The sequence below is a fragment of the Carassius auratus genome, unplaced genomic scaffold (assembly GCF_003368295.1).
Source record: "Carassius auratus strain Wakin unplaced genomic scaffold, ASM336829v1 scaf_tig00002576, whole genome shotgun sequence".
Taxonomy (NCBI): Eukaryota; Metazoa; Chordata; class Actinopteri; order Cypriniformes; family Cyprinidae; genus Carassius; species Carassius auratus.
In genome coordinates, this window is record NW_020523459.1 from 1,295,239 (window position 1) to 1,316,190 (window position 20,952).

At 36.0% G+C, this 20,952-nt stretch overlaps 1 protein-coding gene across 1 annotated transcript in view; it reads left to right on the plus strand.

Annotated features, from left to right (window-relative positions):
* Positions 1 to 20,952, plus strand: part of LOC113069904 (neurogenic locus notch homolog protein 2-like) — a 51,287-nt gene that overhangs the window by 522 nt on the left and 29,813 nt on the right. The window contains exon 2 of the mRNA XM_026243015.1: positions 17,885 to 17,966. Coding sequence (XP_026098800.1) covers positions 17,885 to 17,966 — 82 coding nt within the window. The remainder of the gene's footprint in view (positions 1 to 17,884; positions 17,967 to 20,952) is intronic.

A 20,952-nucleotide genomic window follows, 5' to 3' on the forward strand; every position in this document is an offset into this window, starting at 1 on the left:
TATGTATATGTTTTGCATAAACATTTTAAAAGTCCTCTAGATTAATTTTTTTTCCTGAGGGGAACACTCGTGTTTCACACCTCTGCCCAGATGTGAGAGAGTCTGAGCGGATGAAATCTGCAGCGGCACATTGTGAAAGAAGAATTCAAAATGGATACGTATGAGGGGAAATATGGACTTTTCTTTGGTTTTTCTAAATGTAGTCGAATTAACCAATTTTGTTTTTCTTTTAAGAGGAAGGAGGAAATCTTTTTGCTCTTATTATTTTAAAGTAGGTGAGCGTGGATTTTCTGTTTCCAGGAAGATGAAGCTGAATGATGGTTTGCGTATTTGTTGTATTTCTCAGTTCAGCAGTAACTGAAGAGCTTTCCATCTGACGGCTGTTTATTTATGCTTAGCAGCTCGTCTCAGCGGGTTTCAGAAACAAAGGGTGCCAGTTGTTGTATTAGAGACTTGTTTGGAGTATTAAGGTCACATATGACTTCCATTCCACATGCAAGTCAGACACAATCCCTTCAGAACAGAGCAGCCTCACAAAAGAAAACAAGACAATATAATGACTGCAGCCTCGGCAAGAAGAGGGAGGAATGCTGCTGTTGGTGTTTCACATTCCTCTCTCTCTCTCTTTCTCTCTCTCTTTTCTCATTTTCTTCCTCTCACTCAAACACACACACACACAAACACACACACACACATTTCCCTGTGGATGCACTCATTCAAAGTGCTGCAGCTCGTCCATTGTGTCTCACATTTGATGTTTCTCCTTGTTTCTCTGTATTAAATGTCATTCCTTGGGGTGGGATAGATTTAGCTTTTCTTTATTTCCTCTCCTGGCTTTTCGTCCCAGTTGTGTAGGTTGTTTCATGTCGTATTTATTTCCTCACATATGCCGTTACAGCGTGTGCAATAAGAAGCTGTCTTATTGTTCCCGCCTGCGAGCGGCATGCATGGTCCGCAGCCACAGTTTTGACCTGCTGCTGCTCTCTGGTGTGAAATGTGATTTATCTGCAGCATACTCCCACTACTCAGAACACAATGAGATGGTTATGAAATGGCCCATGGCCGTGCGTATCTCAGGGATGCCCATATCCAACCAACTGGTGTGGTGGAGGTCTTGACTGGTCGCTGGAAGGCACTTCATTGTGTTATGATGACATTTTAAAATGATTCTCCAGTTAAGGTTTGAATGAGTGAGTGTTGGTTTATATTTTATATTGAGCACCCAATGAGCCACCAAGCGCACACTACAAAACGTAAGAACATCGCTCATTCAGTCTCTCGTTGTTTTAATTTGCTGTTGTTTAAAAGCAAAAGGTGACAATTTTGAGTAGTTTGCACTTTTCTTAAAGGTAAGCAAGGAATGAAGCATTTTACTTATCTGTGTTCTACAACCCACTAAGTTCCTGTTACTAAATCTCCACAACAGAGTGTTGTCTCTTTTTTTAAAGATTGTAGGAGAAGGCTGCGGGAGGCCAGAAGGAGTGAGACGATCAAGCTTGTTAAATCCGTGGATTAAAACCACTGAGCAGGTTAACAAATGAAGTAGGAATTATGATGTTTTAAATTCCTGTGATAGACACAAGCTAGAGTAATATTGTAAAGTGTTGTTAAAAATTGAAAAAACAGTTTTCTATTTGAATGTATTTAAAATATATTTATACCTATATTCTTGTGATGGTAAAGCCGAATTTTCAGCAGCCATTACTCCAGTCTTCATGGTCACATTATGATTCAGAAATCATTCTGTTGTGCTGATTTGGTGCTTACATTTCTTATTATTATTATCAGTATTGAAAACAGTTGTGCTGCTTTATATGATGAAATGGTGATAATTAGTTTTTCGGGATTCTGGATCCTGATACAGAAAGTTCATCAGAACAGCTTTTATTTTACATAAGAGTGTTTTGTAACATTATAAATGTCACTTTTGACCAGTTTTATATGTCCTTACTGAATAAAAGCATTCACGTCTTTAAAAAAAAACCTTATTGAGCTCAACCTTTTAATTGATAGTGTATGTTATATAAACTGATACAGTAAATAAACAAAATCTGTATTATCAGGCAATAACCGATCCATAATTCCTATGATATTCATTATGTTTTTTGTGCTTGTGCTGATGTGAAAGTGTTCTTTCTGATTGCTAGCATACAGACAGCTCTCTGGACACTTTCATTGGAATGTTGTTGCTTTGAGAATTACCAGGTCTCCACCCAAACTAGTTGCAGCCTAAAATTAAACAATCAGGGCCCTTTTAACCCGAGGTGATGTACAGATTTAATGATCGCCTCTGAAAACCTCCCTTGGTTCTTATGTTATCAAATCTGTATGCAATTGCCTCATTACAGATGGCTTCGGGAAGAGTTTGTTGTTTGTTGCAATGTCAAGGTTTAACAGAATAGAGAGTGCTTGGTGTATATACAGAAATGCCAGGAAATGGGGTTACTTCCTCACTCAGTGTGAACAACTTCCTTCTGCTGTCCAGCGTGGATGCGGGCCAATGCCGACAAATCTTTTCTGACTCTCTTGCTCACTTGCTCTATTAAGTACTTTCCTCTAAACCCAGCCCTGTCAGACTCTCATAATTACTTTCCCATTTCTCTCAGCAGCTATTAGCACTAACAGAGAGCCGGAGAGAGAGAGAGAGAGACACACACGAGCAGAGATGTCCCTTGGGCTCTGGGTTTGGTTGTAGGGATGAGGCAGCACTTTCAAATGAGCAAGACTTACAGCTGTGAACCAGCTGCTCTGTGCAAGAGCTCAGACAGACTTGTGCCACCTGATCTGTGTCAGAAAGGAGGAGAAACATGTTGTGTTTGAAACTCTCCTTGACCTTATTAGGACTGTTTGCAGGACTACTTCTATTGCCCATAGTTAGGATTTGGGTTTTGAATGTATATCTAAAAGTAAATATTAAAATTTGGCACAGTACTTAAGGACATGAATGAATGATACCTCAGATTGTGTGGCTTGTTTTAGAAGAGGTGTGCTATTACTTTTTGAGTGTACAGTTTTCATTGGTGGACGATAAACTGATCTTGAATTTTTATTTTGTATGGTTCTTTTGTAATTTCTAATGGTCTAAGGCAGATCAAATGTGACCAGCACTTACGTCTGACCGATACCAAATTTCATGAACCATGTTTTTGTGGGCGGCTCTTTATATCACAGCTGTTTTATGTATTCAAGACTCATTTCCTTCAGCACAGCAAAGCCAAAGATCTAATTCAAGACAGATTTTCTGTGGAAAACAGTCAATGAAAGTAATTTTGAAAGTCCCTGAACACATTCCTGCATTCAGTGGGGATTAAAAGTCATGGGATTGCTTTTTATTGAAGGCAGGTTTGAGTTGGCTTCAGAATGTACACCCAAGTGTTCAGTGCCAGTAAACACACACACATTAGGTTATGAATCTACTGTGCAGATATTTTGCAACTGATTTATAACTGTTTCTGAGAGTGTCACGCTTTCACATCTGGTCACGTTACTGTTGGAGCCCCATCTGAAAGAGAGACAGAGAATGAGAAACACAGACTACATACAGGAAAAAGTATGTGAGTTCAAGATGTAGAAATACTTTGAGAAAGTTGAAAATTGTGTGGTGGGAATCCTGGCAGATCTGAGTGTGGATTATGTTACGGTTCTGTGTCTGTTCTATGTTGGACCTCCAAACATTTATGTGGTCATCTATCTATACATCATCTTTAATATTACAGTAAATTATGTTAAGTATATATATATATATATATACACACTTGAAGTGCTGCTTTAAACAGTGTAGTGCTTTAGTTGTTTGACAGTTTCATGATTAAACCCTTTTGTCAAATTTGAGTTTATTCAGCCGCTTCTCACTTTCAATATAGCCATACAAAACAGATTTATTTTCCCATTAAACTACATCTTGCAATGTTTTTTCATCTCCCTTGCACGAAAAATACGTTTGTAAGTTTGGACTCTTAAATTTTATCTCAAGACCCCTGCATTCTGTTCTATTTCATTGCGCTCCATCTAGCTGTTTTTGAATGCAAGAAAGCATCTTATGTAAACACAGGGGCTAAAAAACCGCATCAGATTGACATCAGGTGCACCCAAAACTAGTGAAAATAGAGCTACATCTTATCATCATCTATGTATCTATCCATCAGATTATTCCTGGAACATTAAATCTTTCATTTTTAAAATATCTATATGGTGAGTGAGTAGTAGTTGAATTTAACAGAGGGGGAGAGGAAGATGTGTTTGTTTTTACCAAATGAGTGTGAATTGCTTCTCTTATTTATTCCACTTTTCACCCTCCCACTTGTCTTTCATTGTGTAGTTCTCCTCTTTTTCTCACGTTGTCCTCACATTTGCCCCTCACTCCATTCCATCACACCTCAGGGACAGAGCTCTGTCCTCATGAATGTGGAAAAATGAAGACAAAATGTTTAGCACTTGGTTAATAAGAGTGGGGTTACTCTAAACAAAGTTTGTGTGAAAGTTTTGGCTGTTGTTTGCTTGTGATGACACTCAAGATAAACAGAGTGATTTTGGCTTGTGTAGAGCACATGCCCATACAGAGACTTTTTAGCACACACTGCTCTGACATAGGAACGGTTCCCTCGTGTTTGTCTGATATTCGCAAATTAGGTGGTTCAGAGCCTGATCACAGATCAGTAATGCGGTGAATAAGATATGACTCTGGTTTACGGTTGGCAGATCCTGGATTTAGATGTAGTTAAAAAGTGTTAATTTACAAAAGCCTGTCCCAAAATCCTTTGAGAACTTCCCCTCTGGCAGTTTAATGAAGCATTTGGGGAGCTTGTTAGACCAGTCAGGGCCGAGCCTCATGCTCTATGTGCAAGCCTCACCCTTTATTTGTGCCTCTCACTCGTCTACATTATCTCGCTTTTGCCTATGAGACTTTGTGACCACACTCAAAAAATAAAGTTTGTCACAATACCATTATTTCAGAAGTCAGCAACACCAGTTCATTAACTCTTGATACCAATTTCAATACCACAGCTAAATGTGTATGCTAATGAACACACATATTAATTAAGAATGTTAAATATTAGTATAACAAACAAATTAAATTAAAATGATGGCACAAAGGCAAGTATATCACTTAAGTAACCAACCATAGCTTTTCAAGTAAGCATTCAGAAAGTGAAAAAATGACATCTAAAGTTAGTCAAATGTAAAGTAAACCTACTTAAAGGGATAGTTCATCTAAAAATGACTCTTCTATGTAACATAAAAGAAGATATTTAGAAAAATGTCTCAGTGTTTCAGTGTCTCTTCACGCAATGAAGGTCATCACTGGTTCCAGTCAGGATGTAGACCCTGCTGACATTCATTGGATGGTCAAAACTGTTGAAACTTTATTCATAATACCTTCTTTTTTTGTTACAGAAGAAAGAAAATCATACAAGTTTGAAACAACAAAAGGATAAGTTAAGGATACATTTTTGGGTGATCTATTCTTACAAACTAAAAGTATTACAAGAATGTCTGTCATCAGTGTACAGAGGAGCCTAACAGTGTAATCTCTCTAAGACTTTTATTGCTCAGTGTTTGTTGAAAATGATAACAACATGTTTAGAGCTTATTGCCTTATCTTAGAGTAGCTTACATGCTTGTTTATATCAAAGGGTGTCTTTAAGTGGCTGGCTTGACCTTGCATATTAAGAGATATTAAGTACATATTAAGCATGTTTGAGGAATTTGAATTTAATAAGATCTGACATATCTAACATCTAATATTTCTAAAGAACCATATAGCCAACTCAGGAACACTCTACAGACAAATACCATTTACAAACCAGTGGCCCTTGGTTTCCCAGTTTCTCTTTCTCGTTCTGTTTCTGCATTTTTGCCTCTTGCCATCTTGAGCACACTTGACTCCTGCTCTTGTTCCCCTCCCCTTGGTTCTTAAATCTGTGAAAGAACAATTTCACACTCAGCTTAACCACTTCTCCCAAATATTTCCCACCATAGTTGATGCCAAAAAGGGGTGCAACCAAAGGCCTTCTCCAGTTGCAGGCTTTGACCTCACAGGTCATTAAATGCCTGGCACGACACAGTGCCTAAAGAAAGTATCCATGCTGCTTAGACTTTTTCATGTTTTCTTGTCTTACAGCATTGAATTACAGTGAACTTATTTTGGCACAGTGATCTTTGTGATGAAAAGAAAAGACTCTTTAATGTCAAGCATAAAGCAGATTTAGACAAAGTAATTCAGTTTAATTGATTTCATAAGTATTAACCACATTACATATTTTTTTAAATTATCACAGGGGCAGTCAGGTGTTGTTGGTTTTGTTGTCACATGATTAATTAAATGGAAACTGTCTGTGTGTAGTCACAGGGTTTCAGTTGATTGTAGTATACTCCTGTATATGGATGGTCCAGCTTCTGAAAACTCAGCATTTAGTCAGACCATGCTCCATAAAAATAAAAAGACACTAAGCAACTCTGCAGGTGTTTGCAGGTCTTTTTAAGCCTTTTAAGCATTAAGCCTTAAAAGTCTTAAAAAGCCTTTTTTTTCAAGCTAATTAAAAAATTCAAAGTGACTTTAAGGTCTTCAAGCAATATGCAAAAGACAGCTACATTCAGCACTCATGTGCTTTGTTCTGTACACTCAAAACATTTATTTATTGGATGAACTCAATTTAATTGAGGGAAGGAAATTCATGAAATGAAATGTATTTGAGTTGAGCTAACTCAATTTGAACAAATATAGTTTAAATGAAATTAATACATTGATGAAGTGATTTTTTTATGCTTGTTGAACTCAACCTAAAACATTTAACTAGAAAATAAATTATTAGCAAGACATCCCTCTACACTCCAAAAAATAAAAAATAAGAATAAACATATGAGTCACTTAATTTTAGCCATTAGCCAACTTTTTAAGCATATATCCATACGATGGTTTTGTTACATTCATGGCATGCCCAAAGTAGTTGTTTTTTATTATTAAAACAACTTTGATTCTTGTTAGCAGATCCTTAACCCAAGCACATCCGCTACACTTCACCACTTTGTTATCCCCCCAAAACAATAACAAACAGAAGTTTTAAATAAAAGAGCATTAAACATTAACAAGTCCCCCAATTTTATCATCTTAATTAAAAATGTGTAAAATAACATTTAATTTAAACATTTACTCTCCTTATCAAGTCCTTTGCAAAGCATGATGGTAAGGGGAAATCACTTTTGAGTTAAACAAGTAATGTTTACGTAATCTCAAATCAAATGAATTAAGTAAAGTGGTTGTAAAGAATTGTGTTGGATTAATTTACTTAATCATTTTTTGGAGTGTACAGTGCATGTTCTTGCACTTGAACAGACAAATACATACAGAAATATGTCAAAATACCCATCTTGCCAAGTAACTTGGTAGCTTTAACAGTGTTTAATTTATTCTTAATTTATACAGTGGTGTACGACTGGCCATGTTTTGTTTTATTTCAACCGATCTCTGTTCTGGACTCTGCACACAAACAGTAATTTTCCAAAATGTAATTTGGGAGGAAATATTTCAAAGTGTGTATATGGCTTTTAACAGAGGCCAGAGGCGCTGAATACGGACAAAAAGAGAAAATACTGTAGCAGGCAGAGCAAGCTCACTGTTCACAATGCATAGTAGCAGTACTGCTTTGTTTACAGCTGTAACTAAAAAACACTGCATCACTGCTGTCAGAGAGTGACCATCTGCTGTTTCTCCCAAAAGCATAATTTAATTTGTATCATTGTTCTATATATTCAATTTGTCTTATTGCTTTTCATTTGGTCATTTGTTCTTATTTACGGACTGTTCACTTTGTATGTCTTTAATACATTTTGGGCAATTGGTAATTTGTAAGGCTAGTAGTTTTTGCTTTGGTATCGAAATTAGAATCGAGAATTTAATTGGTGTCTAAAATGTTGGTGTCATATAAGTTTATGTTTTAGAAAAAAAGGTTACATGAGTCAAATCAATGATAACAGCAAAATTATGTTTTTTTGTAGCATAGCCAGTAAAAATGTTGGCAGGGCAATTCATATTTTGAATCACTGGCCCAACCGAACCCCAACCGGGCCAGTACAAAAAAACCTTAGCGTTGAACCCTGGCAGTCACAACTGTATTAGAGAGTAGCAAAGAGAAAGCCACTCTTCAGATGTCATATGACATCTCAGCTGAAGAAAACACATGTGGGAGAGTCTGATGAGACCAAAACTGCAAAACTAAGCAAAATACTGTTTGCGATCCGAAAATCACCACTGCAGTGCGGAGGTGGCACGTTCATTCTGTGGAGATGCTTTTTCACAGAAGTTATTGAACATTTAACAGCAGTGGCACCAGCTTCTGATTTGGTAGCACTGAATATTACAATGCACATTTGACAGTAGCTTGATTTGACAGTTTGGCAGTATTTTGATTGGAATGTGGTTTGAAATTGATTTTCATTAAAGAGCAGGTCATATGGGTTTTTGAAAAATATCTCTTTTGCAGTTTATAACATAGCCATCCTTAAATGAAAACAATCTGCGAAGTTGTTAATTAAAAAAGTGCATGATAAAAAAAGATATTGTCTCTCAAAAGAGAGAGTCGGTTCTGAGACACGTCATATTTCAGAATCTTTTGCATGTTACCGCTATACGTGACTAGGTAACACATTTACATAATCCCTGCCTGCCCGCAATTTTTTTTTTGTTCCTGCCTGAACAAAGTCTGACCTGCACACAAACACTTCTGTTATTAGTGTGTTTACATGATGTTGAAAAGATGTTGTGTTCAAGGATACCACATAAATACAATTCGAACCTTTTGTTTTGTGCATGTCATTTTATCAAAGACTGCTTCTCTAATCATGGCTTTTGTCTTGTTGGCTTCTAATCTTCTTAATTTGGACTAACAAGCTCTCCGAACCACAACCTGTAAGTATTACGATTGATACGTTATGTGTACATTTTCAATTGAGTGCTCAAAATATCAATATCAGTTTTTGTGCTAATAAGTGATGTATACGTAGTCCAGCTTTAGGTTTCCAGGTGAAGCCCAATATTATTGTCTTAATGAAGTAGTTCTGATAATTCCCTAACAATGTGTTGATTATTGTAGACTGATGTTGTTGTAATTACTTAAAAGTTTTTGGTGTACTGAAATCTATGTATTCTAAACTCAAATCATGTGTGAAAGGAATTGATGGTTTAACTGAGTATTTTGGATGTACCATTGGTGTACGACAGGGCTGTATGGTGAGTCCTCTTTTGTTTATTCTTTTCCTAAACGAATATGTAACTATTAGGGCTGGGATAAACGATTATTTTTTAAACGATTAATCTAGTGATTATTTTTTCGATGCATCGATTAATCTAACGATTAATTTTTTTCTGACCGATTCGATTTTGATTATCTCCCCATTAATTGACTACTAACAATTTATACATGTTGATTTACATATCTGAATGAAAAAAACATGAATTCCTTAACATTCCAATATATGTTTATTGCTCTTAAAATTACAAAATAAAAGACCGACTAAGAATGCATTACTTAAAAATAAAAAAGGTCACCCAAAACACTTGTTTAGAGCAATTGAAAGAATACAGTAACCAATGTAAACTTGAGGGCTTTAAGCTAATACAAAGAGTGCTTTTCCAAAAAAAATTAACAGTGGGAGCCAGCAGCCTGTCATGGAGAAAAAAAAATCTCTGAATGCTCCACGTGAAACTTTGTCGTTCCACCCTTTTTCTATCGTGTCTAATGATTTTGGTTAATATGCACGAGGGAGAGAGAGAGCAAGACAGCGCTAGTGTAGTTTGAAGACTATTACTATGTCCAAATTCAGGGTCTGCATCCTCCTTAGGATCCTTCCTACCTGGTTGAAGGAGGAGGGATCCTCCTCCGACCGCAAAACCCAGAAGTCGGTGATTATGAATTTGGACAGCCTACCCTTCTTTCAATTCCCTCCTTTACCCGTTGCTCATATCCTGTCGCCTAGCAACCGTTACAGCGCGAAGCAAGACTCTGGTATCAACCCAATTATGTACCAGTCCAAGAAAATACAGATTCACTGTACACATCCCTACCCGGAACTGCTTCCTTTTTACAACAGTGAGCACAAAGCTAGAAAAAAGTGATTATTTAGTTTGGAATATGAATATTTTTCTTACAAAAACACATAGATTTGCTAAAGAAGGCCTTTGTTCACCCTCTGGAGTGAGACATTTTTAAAATGGATGAGCTTTTTGTTAAACATTTAAAGGACCGATGCAGTGCAACACCTGTAGTTTTATCACACAGCACAATGCCACAGATGTCGCAAGTTTTGAGGGAGCAATTGGTTTGCTGACTGCAAAATTGTCCACCAGAGCTGTTGCCCATGAATTGAATGTTCATTTCTCTACCATAAGCCGTCTTCAAAGGTGTTTCAGAGAATTTGGCAGTACATCCAATCGACCTCACAGCCACAGACCACGTGTAACCACACTGAAATACATTCATGAAAAAACAGGTATATACATTTATATAGAAATATATATAAGACATTTCTTTTAAATGTATAACACAGTAATAAAGTGTAATGATATAACCTTCGTAATCATTGGGAAGAAGGAGGCGGGAACCGGCGCACAATCAAAATGAAACTTTAATGACAAAAATAAACACAAAACAGCGCACCAGCCCCTCACGGACGACTGGTGCGCACAAAATAAAAAGCAAACATAAAATATTGCCCAGGCCTGGTCCTCTCTCGTCCTTCACGGTCGTCATTTCAGTTTTATATCCTTCCATCTCCTACGTGGGACTCGAGACCGGCGGTGGGGCGCAGGTGCAGCGCATCTCCAATCACTACACCTGGCCTCACTCCTCGTGCCCACACCTCTCGGCCCCGCCCCACTCGTCACATAAAGGCAGCAACATGATAGATAGGACAGAACAAGAAAGACTATTTAAGGGGTCATATAATGTTACATGCACTTTTACAAGTTGTTTGAACTGAAATGTGTGTTAGCAGTGTGTGTACACAACCACCCTATAATGATAAAAATCCTTTTTTCTGTAATCTCTTTAAATGTTTTCCCTTTTCTCAAATCAAGAGTTTATGTGAACTTGACTTTAATGACTTCAGTATTAATCTGTACCTCACATGGAACTATAGGACAGCTTCAGAACACTTGAAATAGGTCCACGAAAACGTTTTGGTACTTTATAATGTTTTTGTGCCTTTCGTGGGGCTCAACAATAACACAGCATAATACACGCACAATATCGGATTTGGATTGTTCTCGTCTGACCGATACCTGATCTGCAGAAAATGCCAGTATCGGAGACGATACCGATCCTGAATATTGGATCGATGCATCTCTAAACAAAACCTGCCAAAGTGCAACTCAATACTTGCCCCTGGTAAAAATTAGGGGGTTTGCCTGAAGCGTAAATTCTTATAAGAGAAAACAACTTATGATTCCTAACACTGTGTCTACACCGGATGCGAGCGGCGTGGTGCGACGCGACAAAATTCTACAGAACCACTGATCTATTAAAAGAGATTCATTATATATAGATCAGTCAATATAACTCGCCATTATCAGTGATGCTGTCTACACTGGATGTGGACAAATTTCAAATTATTTTCAATAATTGCTTTGTTGCGTCCGGTGTAGACACTGTTTAAGGAGAGATGACTGAGGACGATGTTGAATCTGCAGATCCTCAGTACCACTGACAAACAAAATGTGTGGTAAGTACTGCCACTCCGTATAAATGCACCACAGCTCCTCTCAGACTTACGAAGACTAGAATCTGATCCAGTCAGTACTGTTTGGGTGCATGCATTACTCCGGGATATTGGTTTGTTTGAACTCAGAGGGAGTGTCAGCAACATTAAAAAAAGTTAACATCTTAAGTCATTTGTGGATTAATGCGTATTAGAGAAGCGAACCATTTAAAACGATTCAGTCGATTTGGTGAATTGAATGATTCGTTCGCGAACCGGAAATCCAGCTGCTTTGATTTGAATTCTCTCTCACAACAGACACGGAAGAGAAGACAATGCTGAATAAAGTCGTAGTTTTTGCTATTTTTGGACCAAAATTTATTTTCGATGCTTCAAAAAATTCAAACGGACCCTCTGATGTCACATGGACTACTTTGATGATGTTTTTCTTACCTTTCTGGACATGGACAGTATACCGTACACACAGCTTCAATGGAGGGACTGAGAGCTCTCGGACTAAATCTAAAATATCTTAAACTGTGTTCCGAAGATAAAAGGAGGCCTTACATGTTTGGAACAGCATAAGAGTGAGTTATTAATGACATAATTTTCATTTTTGGGCGAACTAATCCTTTAACACTTTTACTTCAGTAAGGAGGTCTTGTGCAGGCAGCAGCATTCAAGAATTGTCTTATTCGACCATAAGTGCCCTGCGAAATGGAATCTAGTAGTATTTGCTGTGGTATTAAAGAAGTACTTTTTAAGCTTTAAGTTATAAAAGGAAAGCAAGTTAAATTGAAATATTTTTCTTTTCTTGCTGATCTGAAAAATTATCTGATCTGTGGGTCAAAAACTGTAATGTCATTCGAACCATGTAATTTGTGATCCATTGAACAAGTATAATATACACAAAGAATACTGCCTATTTTTTTTACCTACCTAATATTGGTATCGATATCGGGCCCCCCCCAAAAAACATATCGGTCGGGCTCTAGTTCACATCATTTTTTAATACGAATAAAACATAATCAAAACGGTGTGACTATCTTGTATCATTTAATTTAAATTTAGAGGGTTTCTGTGTTAAGTGACTAAATGCCAAAATAAATCCATGCTTCCAAGGGGTTCAATACTTTTTGTAATACTATTGAGTGTTTACAGAGTGAACAAAAGCAAGTTTTTGGTGTATGCATTTTAAAAGCTGTGTGTTGAGCCACTGATATGTTTGGTAAATGGTGTGATGAGCATATCTTTTCTCTGAGTTTAATGATCAATAAAACCAGGTTTAAGACTTGCACACAATGCTCTTGAACATTTTCCACAGTGCACAAAACTTGTCATTTCAGTTTCAGACTCTGTTTTTGAGTATTAGACTTCCAAGTGTTATTAACAAAATGTAGCTGTGCTCAAAGATAAAGAGCTTTGGGGCATTTATGTAAAGCCCCTTCTTTAGCTGTTGGTTTCATGCCCAGGTTGCTCTCACTTTCTCTGCACTTTTGCACACAACGATATTTTGAGGCCCGGTCAAAGTACAGGAAGTCGGTATTAGCGCTCAGTGCACTTCCTGTCTTCAGCTGTAGTATTGTGTTACTTAGTGTCAGTGCTGCTTTGAAATCATATGACCTGCCACCCAGTGTCTTAAAGGGAAGTGTGGGCTAAGACTTGCTTCTGTTTGCAGAAATACACTTGACTTGTCTGTAAACTGGCCTAATATGTATAAATCAAGAGTTTAAAGGTTTTAAACTCCTAAACACTATATTTGATTTAAACCATACACTTTTGAAATTCGTTTTGTGAGTTGAATTTGCTTGGTTATATTACAGCCAGATGTTCATATAGTTTCGTTGTGACGTCCAGAGCTGTGACGTGTGTCTAGATGCTTCCTGTATTTTGAGATGAAATGAGTGAAAGTATCTGTTCAGTTAGGAATTTCCATCTTGAACACACTTGGCACATTGTCATCGTAAAGGGTTAGGTTATAGGTTTTTTTTCTTCACCTTTGTTGCTCTACCACTTTGTCTCTGACCTTTTCCCCCCAACAACTCCACTCTCTGATGTCTTTGTATCAGAGGGAGTGGTGTGGTTACAATCTAAAGCAGCTTTTTTTCTTTGCTTTGTGTCGTCAGAAGAATTTTGCGACATTCTGCGTAACATCCTGACAATGTAAAGCAGCTTTCACTTACTAAAGTACTAGTGTGCCTGATTGTGTTAATTAGAAATGCAGTAAAATCTGTGATAATTTTGGCTATCAGCAATATTTAGCATTGTTTTTAAAAACTTTTCCTGCCAGCGTGTTTTTTTGTAACTGTTTTTTATTAGAACATGCTATAAAAGTTATACATCAGAGATAGAGATAGACAATAGGGGTGCCGGCATTTGAAAAGATTTACAAAGATAGAGAACACTGGAAAAAGAAGAAGTAGGTGTTTTTCACAGTTTCCAGACTAAAAAAAAAGAACATATTTATAAGGAAAATTCATATGCTTCGTGAACATGCATTCATAATCCACCCCACTATGCATTGTCAGTTAGCTATTATTATGTATTATTCTTAAAGGAGCTATGTGGAGGTTTTTACTTAAAAAAATCTTTAAGATAGAGCTGTCATTTGTACATGTATGAGCCAACCATGATGTAAAAAAAAGAATGACACCTCGACTGTCCACCACGTTTGCCTCTATCAGCCTGTAGGCTCAATTGTTTGTGGAGGAGTCGGGCCTGAATTGGCGCGAAAATTCACAAAATGTGACGTCATGCACGTTCTCGTCTACTTGGGCTTACAACCGTATGGCACGCCAGCCATTATAGTAAGCAGCGGCAATAGTGTTTTCAAATGGACTCTGCGGATGGAAAGAAGCGACCAGTCTCCGGCACAATTCAGACACCCACAGACACTCTTCGAAGTAAAAAAAAAAAAGAAAAAAAGAGCGTGCTCCTCTGTGCACTGAGAACAAGCATGAGACTGGCTGCAGTTCCTCTAACGGCCAATGGTGTCAGTAATGTTTAGAAATTTCAGAACCTATGAAATGCTCCTTTAAGATTGGACTCCATCTTGCCTCAAAAATACTAATCTGGAGTCTAAGGGAAAAATTTATTTTTTCCTTTTCATAAATTTCTCAGATTTTTCAGATCCACTGTTCATATGTGAGTGAGTCTGATTTAAGCCATTTAGAGATGATACATTTTATGGCTGCAGAAAACAATATTTAAAGTAGATAATTCAATTTAATTTCCCTTATGCCCTCAGGGCTCAATCCTAGAACATCCACAGCTGGATCAAAAGGAATATCAATATAAAATATGTCTCCAAATAATTTATATATCTTCACAGATTTGTTGTATCTTTGGGCAGGACCAAAAGATATGAGAGTGGTTTGTTTCCCAGTAGGTCACCACACTCTCTCCAGCATCTGCTAGATAATACTATTTGCATCTTTCATACAATTTGTGAAGTTTGTAAGTATCTTGTAATAACTTTCCACTTAAATTCTTTGAATTAGTTACTCTATGGGCCCCAGAACATATATCTATCCAGTCTACTTGTGTAATCTCTACCTGCATTTCAGGCTCTCATCATTCTTTATATGCAAAATAATAATAAGGATGAAGTGATAGCAGTCTCTGATAAAATTTTGAAATAAGCCTCGTCAATCGTCCCCATCTGTATTTTCATCATTAACTTTTCTGTTTTGTTTGGATTAATGATATTCTTCCACTATTTATGTTTTTATGTTTTTTAAAAACCAATATCTAATGCCAATGGTATAAAGTTATTTATTGTACTTATACTAGATAAAGGAGATATGGAAAGCGTAATTTTCAATGAAGATTGTATCTTTTTCCATATTTTTAAAGTTACTCTTGTCCACTTATCGCATTACCCCATCTGAAATCTATGAAAGGAGTGAAACCAGGGGATACTGACAGAGGCCTTTCTCTATGTTTACTAATGCGTATCCATATTGTCCTTCAACCACGCCTCTATTGGTTTCAGCTGTGCTGCCCAATAATATCATTTAAGATTTGGAAGACCTACTCCCCCATTAGTCTTCATAAGCTAAATTTAGAAACCGCCAATTTTTTTTTATGATTTTCATTAAAATTTCATGGCCCCCAGAATATTTAGTTTTTATGAATATCTGAACATGCAATGCATCAAAATAAAGAACACAGCCTTTATCTTTAAACAAAAAAAAAACAGTTTTATTCTAGCTTCAAGCATTATTTTTTTATCAACACTTGAATGAAGGTATGTTTTGTAAAAAAAATGCACAATTTTTAGCAAAAAGCAGAAGAAATCACATTTTTATCAAGTACTACATCTGGATAATATTCAGTAGGATGATCAAAGCAAAGATGGAGTGGATCGCGTCCATCAACACCTCCAAAGCTTGCACAGTCATTTGCCACTTCCTGGACATTTCACTCAGTAACATTAGACAGTTTTTATTTATATGCTGTTTATTGTTGATGATCACATTATTTTTCAAATGCATATGCATCCATACGAGATCGTCTTCCTCACATGTGTTTTTGATTGGCACATTCTAGTCTCATTCAGGAGATGCGTAATAGTGGCTCTGGATGTGTGACATCGATAATGCAGAAATTCTGTGTTTGGCAGGCAAGCGCTGTCTCATGAAAAATTCTGTGTTTGGCGAGAATTAATTTTCATATCAGTCTGATTAGGCCAGTGTTCAAAGCTTGTAATATTAAACAATTTTTTTGGCCCAGTTTATAGGTTAAACTCTGATTATGCATTTTTTGCTATACTTCAAAAGTACTAAACAGGCCACTTTTTCTACTACAAATTAAAATGGAGTTCTGAACAAAAGTTTGGGAGGCTAATTAATGTAGCTTTGTCTATGACTAAGAATATAAAATGTGCCATTGATACTCTAACAGCACGCCTTGTTGTTAAATCTTGGGTCTCTAAAATTTTCTTTTTGAAAACAGACAAAACAGAAGTTATCATCTTCGACCCCTCTGAACATAGGGCAAGTAATCAACTAAACCTTGAGACTCTAAACATAATTCTATAACTAGAAATTTACTAGACAAATTAGTGGCATTGTAGGTTCTAGCTTCTACAAATCACTAAACAGTCTAGCTCCTCCTTATTTGTCTGATTTACTCCACTTCTACACTCCGACAAGGGGATTAAGATCGGAGGGCAAGTTTCTCTGCCAGATCCCAAGTACCCGCTTAAAGACCAGGGTATCTAGAGCTTTTGAAGTGGCTGGTCCCACCCTTTGGAACAACTTACCAGTGCACATTAGAATAGCTTCCACTTTATCTGAGTTCAAGTCCTATCTTAAAACTCATCTCTTCTCTTTGGTTTTATTATTGTCTGATGTTTTTTCTCTCTTTGTTGCATTTTATTATTGTTGTGAAGCACTTTGGTTGACATTGTTCCGTGCTTAAACGTGCTCTAGAAATAAACTGAACTTTTAAACATGAACCTTTACCTTTTTCAATTATTAGATGGGCATGTGAACTAATTAAAAAATAATAATTACATTACAAAAAAGTTTGGGGTAAAAAGACTTTTTAATGTTTTTGAAAGAAGTCTCACAGAAGGTGCATTTATTTGACTAAAATTCTGTAAAAACAGTATTTTTGTAAAATAATTGTACAATTTTGAATTGTGTTTTACTTTCATATATTTAAGATGAACTGTATTCACGTGATGGCAAATTAAATTTTCTGCAGCCATTACTCCAGTCTTCAGTGTCACATGACCCTTCAGAAGTCAAATACTGATTTTGTGCTCAAGAAACATTTCTTATATTGTCAGTGTTAAAAACTTATTTTTGTGAAAACTGATACATTTTCCACAGGATTCTTTGAAGAACATTTGACATAGATCAATTTATTGCTCAAACTCAAAGCATTCATTTCTTATTAATTCATTAATAAAAATCTTAGTGACTTCGAACTTTTGAACAGTAGTTTATATAATAAATTAACCCAAATTAACCTGTACATAAATTAACCTGAAATATATTAATTTGAGTGTAAGTAATTTTAATAGGTGAGAATAAAGACTGTTTTATGATCAAATACACTTGCACAGCTATAGTGATTAAATTGTATCAATTTTGAATTTGTACTGTTATCGGTTCTTTGCACAGCACTTGATGTGATCTTAACTGAGCCAGTCATGATCTGATGTCTTCATGTTTCTTCACAGCTCTGCAGTGTGTGGACCCAGTGAAGCCCTGTGTGAACAATGCTTCGTGTGTAACTTTCCACAATGGAACAGGCTACTGCAGGTAAGTCAGGACCACTCTCAGATTTAAACTCTGCTGTCTGAGGCTCAGTGAGAACCAGAAAAATCCAGCGGCTAAACATTTTTGCACCTAGCTGGATTGCCTTACTTAATTTCCCCACAGAAATAATGAAATTAGGTCACCCTAAGTATTCAGTATTGCCAAATATGCTCTCCTGATAAAGTTGGAGTCCTCCCACGGTACACTGAGAAGTTTAGTTCTTAATGATTGCTTTTTTTATCTGTGCATGTGTGTTTTTGCAGTGCATTTAAAACCATCTTTGAATGTAGGAAAAACTATGCAAAGCGTATTCAAAAAAGACGAGTAACAGTTGGAGTGGAAAAAAACTGTAAAATGCATCCAATTCTTGTGGTTCAAAGCTTATAACACACATACACACACACAAGTTCCCTTCACTGTTAAATGCCTGTTCCTTTACTGCGGTTGTTCAATTGAATGTTGCTTGTGGCTGCTTGTAATTGTACTATTTATGCCGTATGATTGAGGGTTAGTTACATTTATTGCTTTGCCAAAAATAAACACTTGCTAACAAACCTATCATGTTACATTTCTATGGGCTGTGAAACACAAAGGGGCTGTTTTCTTTTATTATATGTATATATATATATATATATATATATATATATATATATATCAGTTCTCATTTTTATTTAGTTTAAGTTTTAATCATTTTTTTCATGCTTTTGTTACGTTGAGTAAGTTTGTTTTAGATTTATTTTTAGCTTTAAGTTATATTCAATTTATATATGTATATATAATACATGCGTAAGTAAAAAGTAAGTTACTAATAATATTACATTCATTTCTTGTTTATTTTTCTTTTGTTTATTGTTTATACTGATTTGACAGGTTTTTTTTTCAGAGCACTTTGTGACTTTTCTTTATACACAAAAAGTGTAACATTCTGACAAAATCTGATTTCTTGTTGATTTGATATTTTATAATAGTGATTTTATAATTTCAAAATATAGAGAAAAAGTAGAATTTAATATCTTATAAGCCAATAAATGTGCTCATCCCAAGCACCCAAACCTGCATCACAGAACATGCGCAAATATTAAGCCCTCTCTGAGGTATTGTGTTTGAATCGACAAATTCACACAAAGATAATGTCAAAATGCCCATCTTGGTAAGTATCCTATAGCAGACATAGCCAGCTGAACATACTGGATCAGTTCTCTTAAAGTGACAGATCTTTCTTAATATTAATCGAACCGTAACAACAAATAAATCACTTACTGCTCTTGATTGAATAGATTCAATCAAACTATAATATAGGTTAATCTTTAATTTATACAGTCAAATATTTAATGTTGTTTTACATTTGATTACTTTATTCAATTTCTGTACCTAAAAACTAATGCTAGACCTACCTAAAAAAAAAATTAAATCACTGTTTATTTTATTTGTATCTTTATTGCATTTATTTGTGCTGTTTCTTGTAGTTAAATGGATTATTCTTATTTTCTTTATTTTTATTTGAAAGTATAATTTTTCTCTAAACACAGCACATACCAAACCGTATGGAATCCATGACTCTAAAACCGTGTATGTATATATATTGTGGTGGAACAATACATGTATTTGTACCAAACCGTCATGGTACAGACATCTCGGTTCGGTGCACAAGGCATTACAACCGATACAGGCATTTCACCCCCAATCCAGAAGGGGGTGCCCTGAGCAATGCAGCGCTGTTGGATAACTGGCCACCAGCAGAAGAACAGCGAATGCTGTGAGTTGCGGACATGAAAACTTACAACGAAAACAAAAAAACAAAGGCTACTAGACTGTGACTATGTGCTTAAAGCACTTTAACGTTTAAACTGACAAGGCTTAAAACACTTAAGAATGATAACATTTCTTGAGGAAGCAGCCCTAGCCCGATCATTCGTTAAACACTGGAGCATCCTGTTTAACCGCAGGTAACGTTAAGCATCTATCTATCTATCTATCTATCTATCTATCTATCTATCTATCTATCTATCTATCTATCTATCTATCTATCTATCTATCTATCTATCTATCTATCTATCTATCTATCTATCTATCTATCTATCTATCATTCGTTAAACACTGGAGCATCCTGTTAACCGCAGGTAATGTTAAGCATCTATCTATCTATCTATCTATCTATCTATCTATCTATCTATCTATCTATCTATCTATCTATCTATCTATCTATCTATCTATCTATCTATATATATATATATATATATATATATATATATATATATATATATATGTATTTATTAGCCACAGCACTTCACGTCTGATATGTGACCCACATAGATTGCAGTAAATGATAAAACAATTGTGGTACAAATTAATGTGTTTAGTACAGCGATAATTTTTCAATAATTTGAATACAAATACTAGTTTACAACATTCAGCAGCACAATGAACCGTTTTGCACATATAAATAGGCTAAATGGAGATTGCTGATATCACACACTCAAGTTCATGCCAGCTCTTACAGTTAAATATGTTACTATAGACTTTGCCCTACCCTGCTCATATAGTATTAATTTTATTTGTCTTAAAAAAAGGTCTTAAAAAGTCTTACATTTGAGCTAAAAAATCCAGCAAAAACCCTGTTGTAAAATGTTAACAATCTCAAAATGATTATCCAGTGTTTCCTCTAGAATTTTTCTAGCTTGTGGTGGCAGGCCTATTTCCACAGGGGAATGGGGCATCGCCCATGGGTAATTTCCCATGGATCATGCCCCCTTCCCCCTGGTGGTTAAATCCTCCCCACCCAAGAATCAGGCACACTCCTACACAGGCCACTTTCCGAGGAACTGAAAAATGAAAATAACCAACCATATCTGTCAAAACATTTCAGAAGATATTTATTTGCAATGAGCAGGCAGCCTGACTAAGAATATTAGATTTTTCTTGGGTTTTAAAAACAAGCATAGATAAATACAATATAGTTCTAACAAAGTTACAAATAAAATAACGTGTT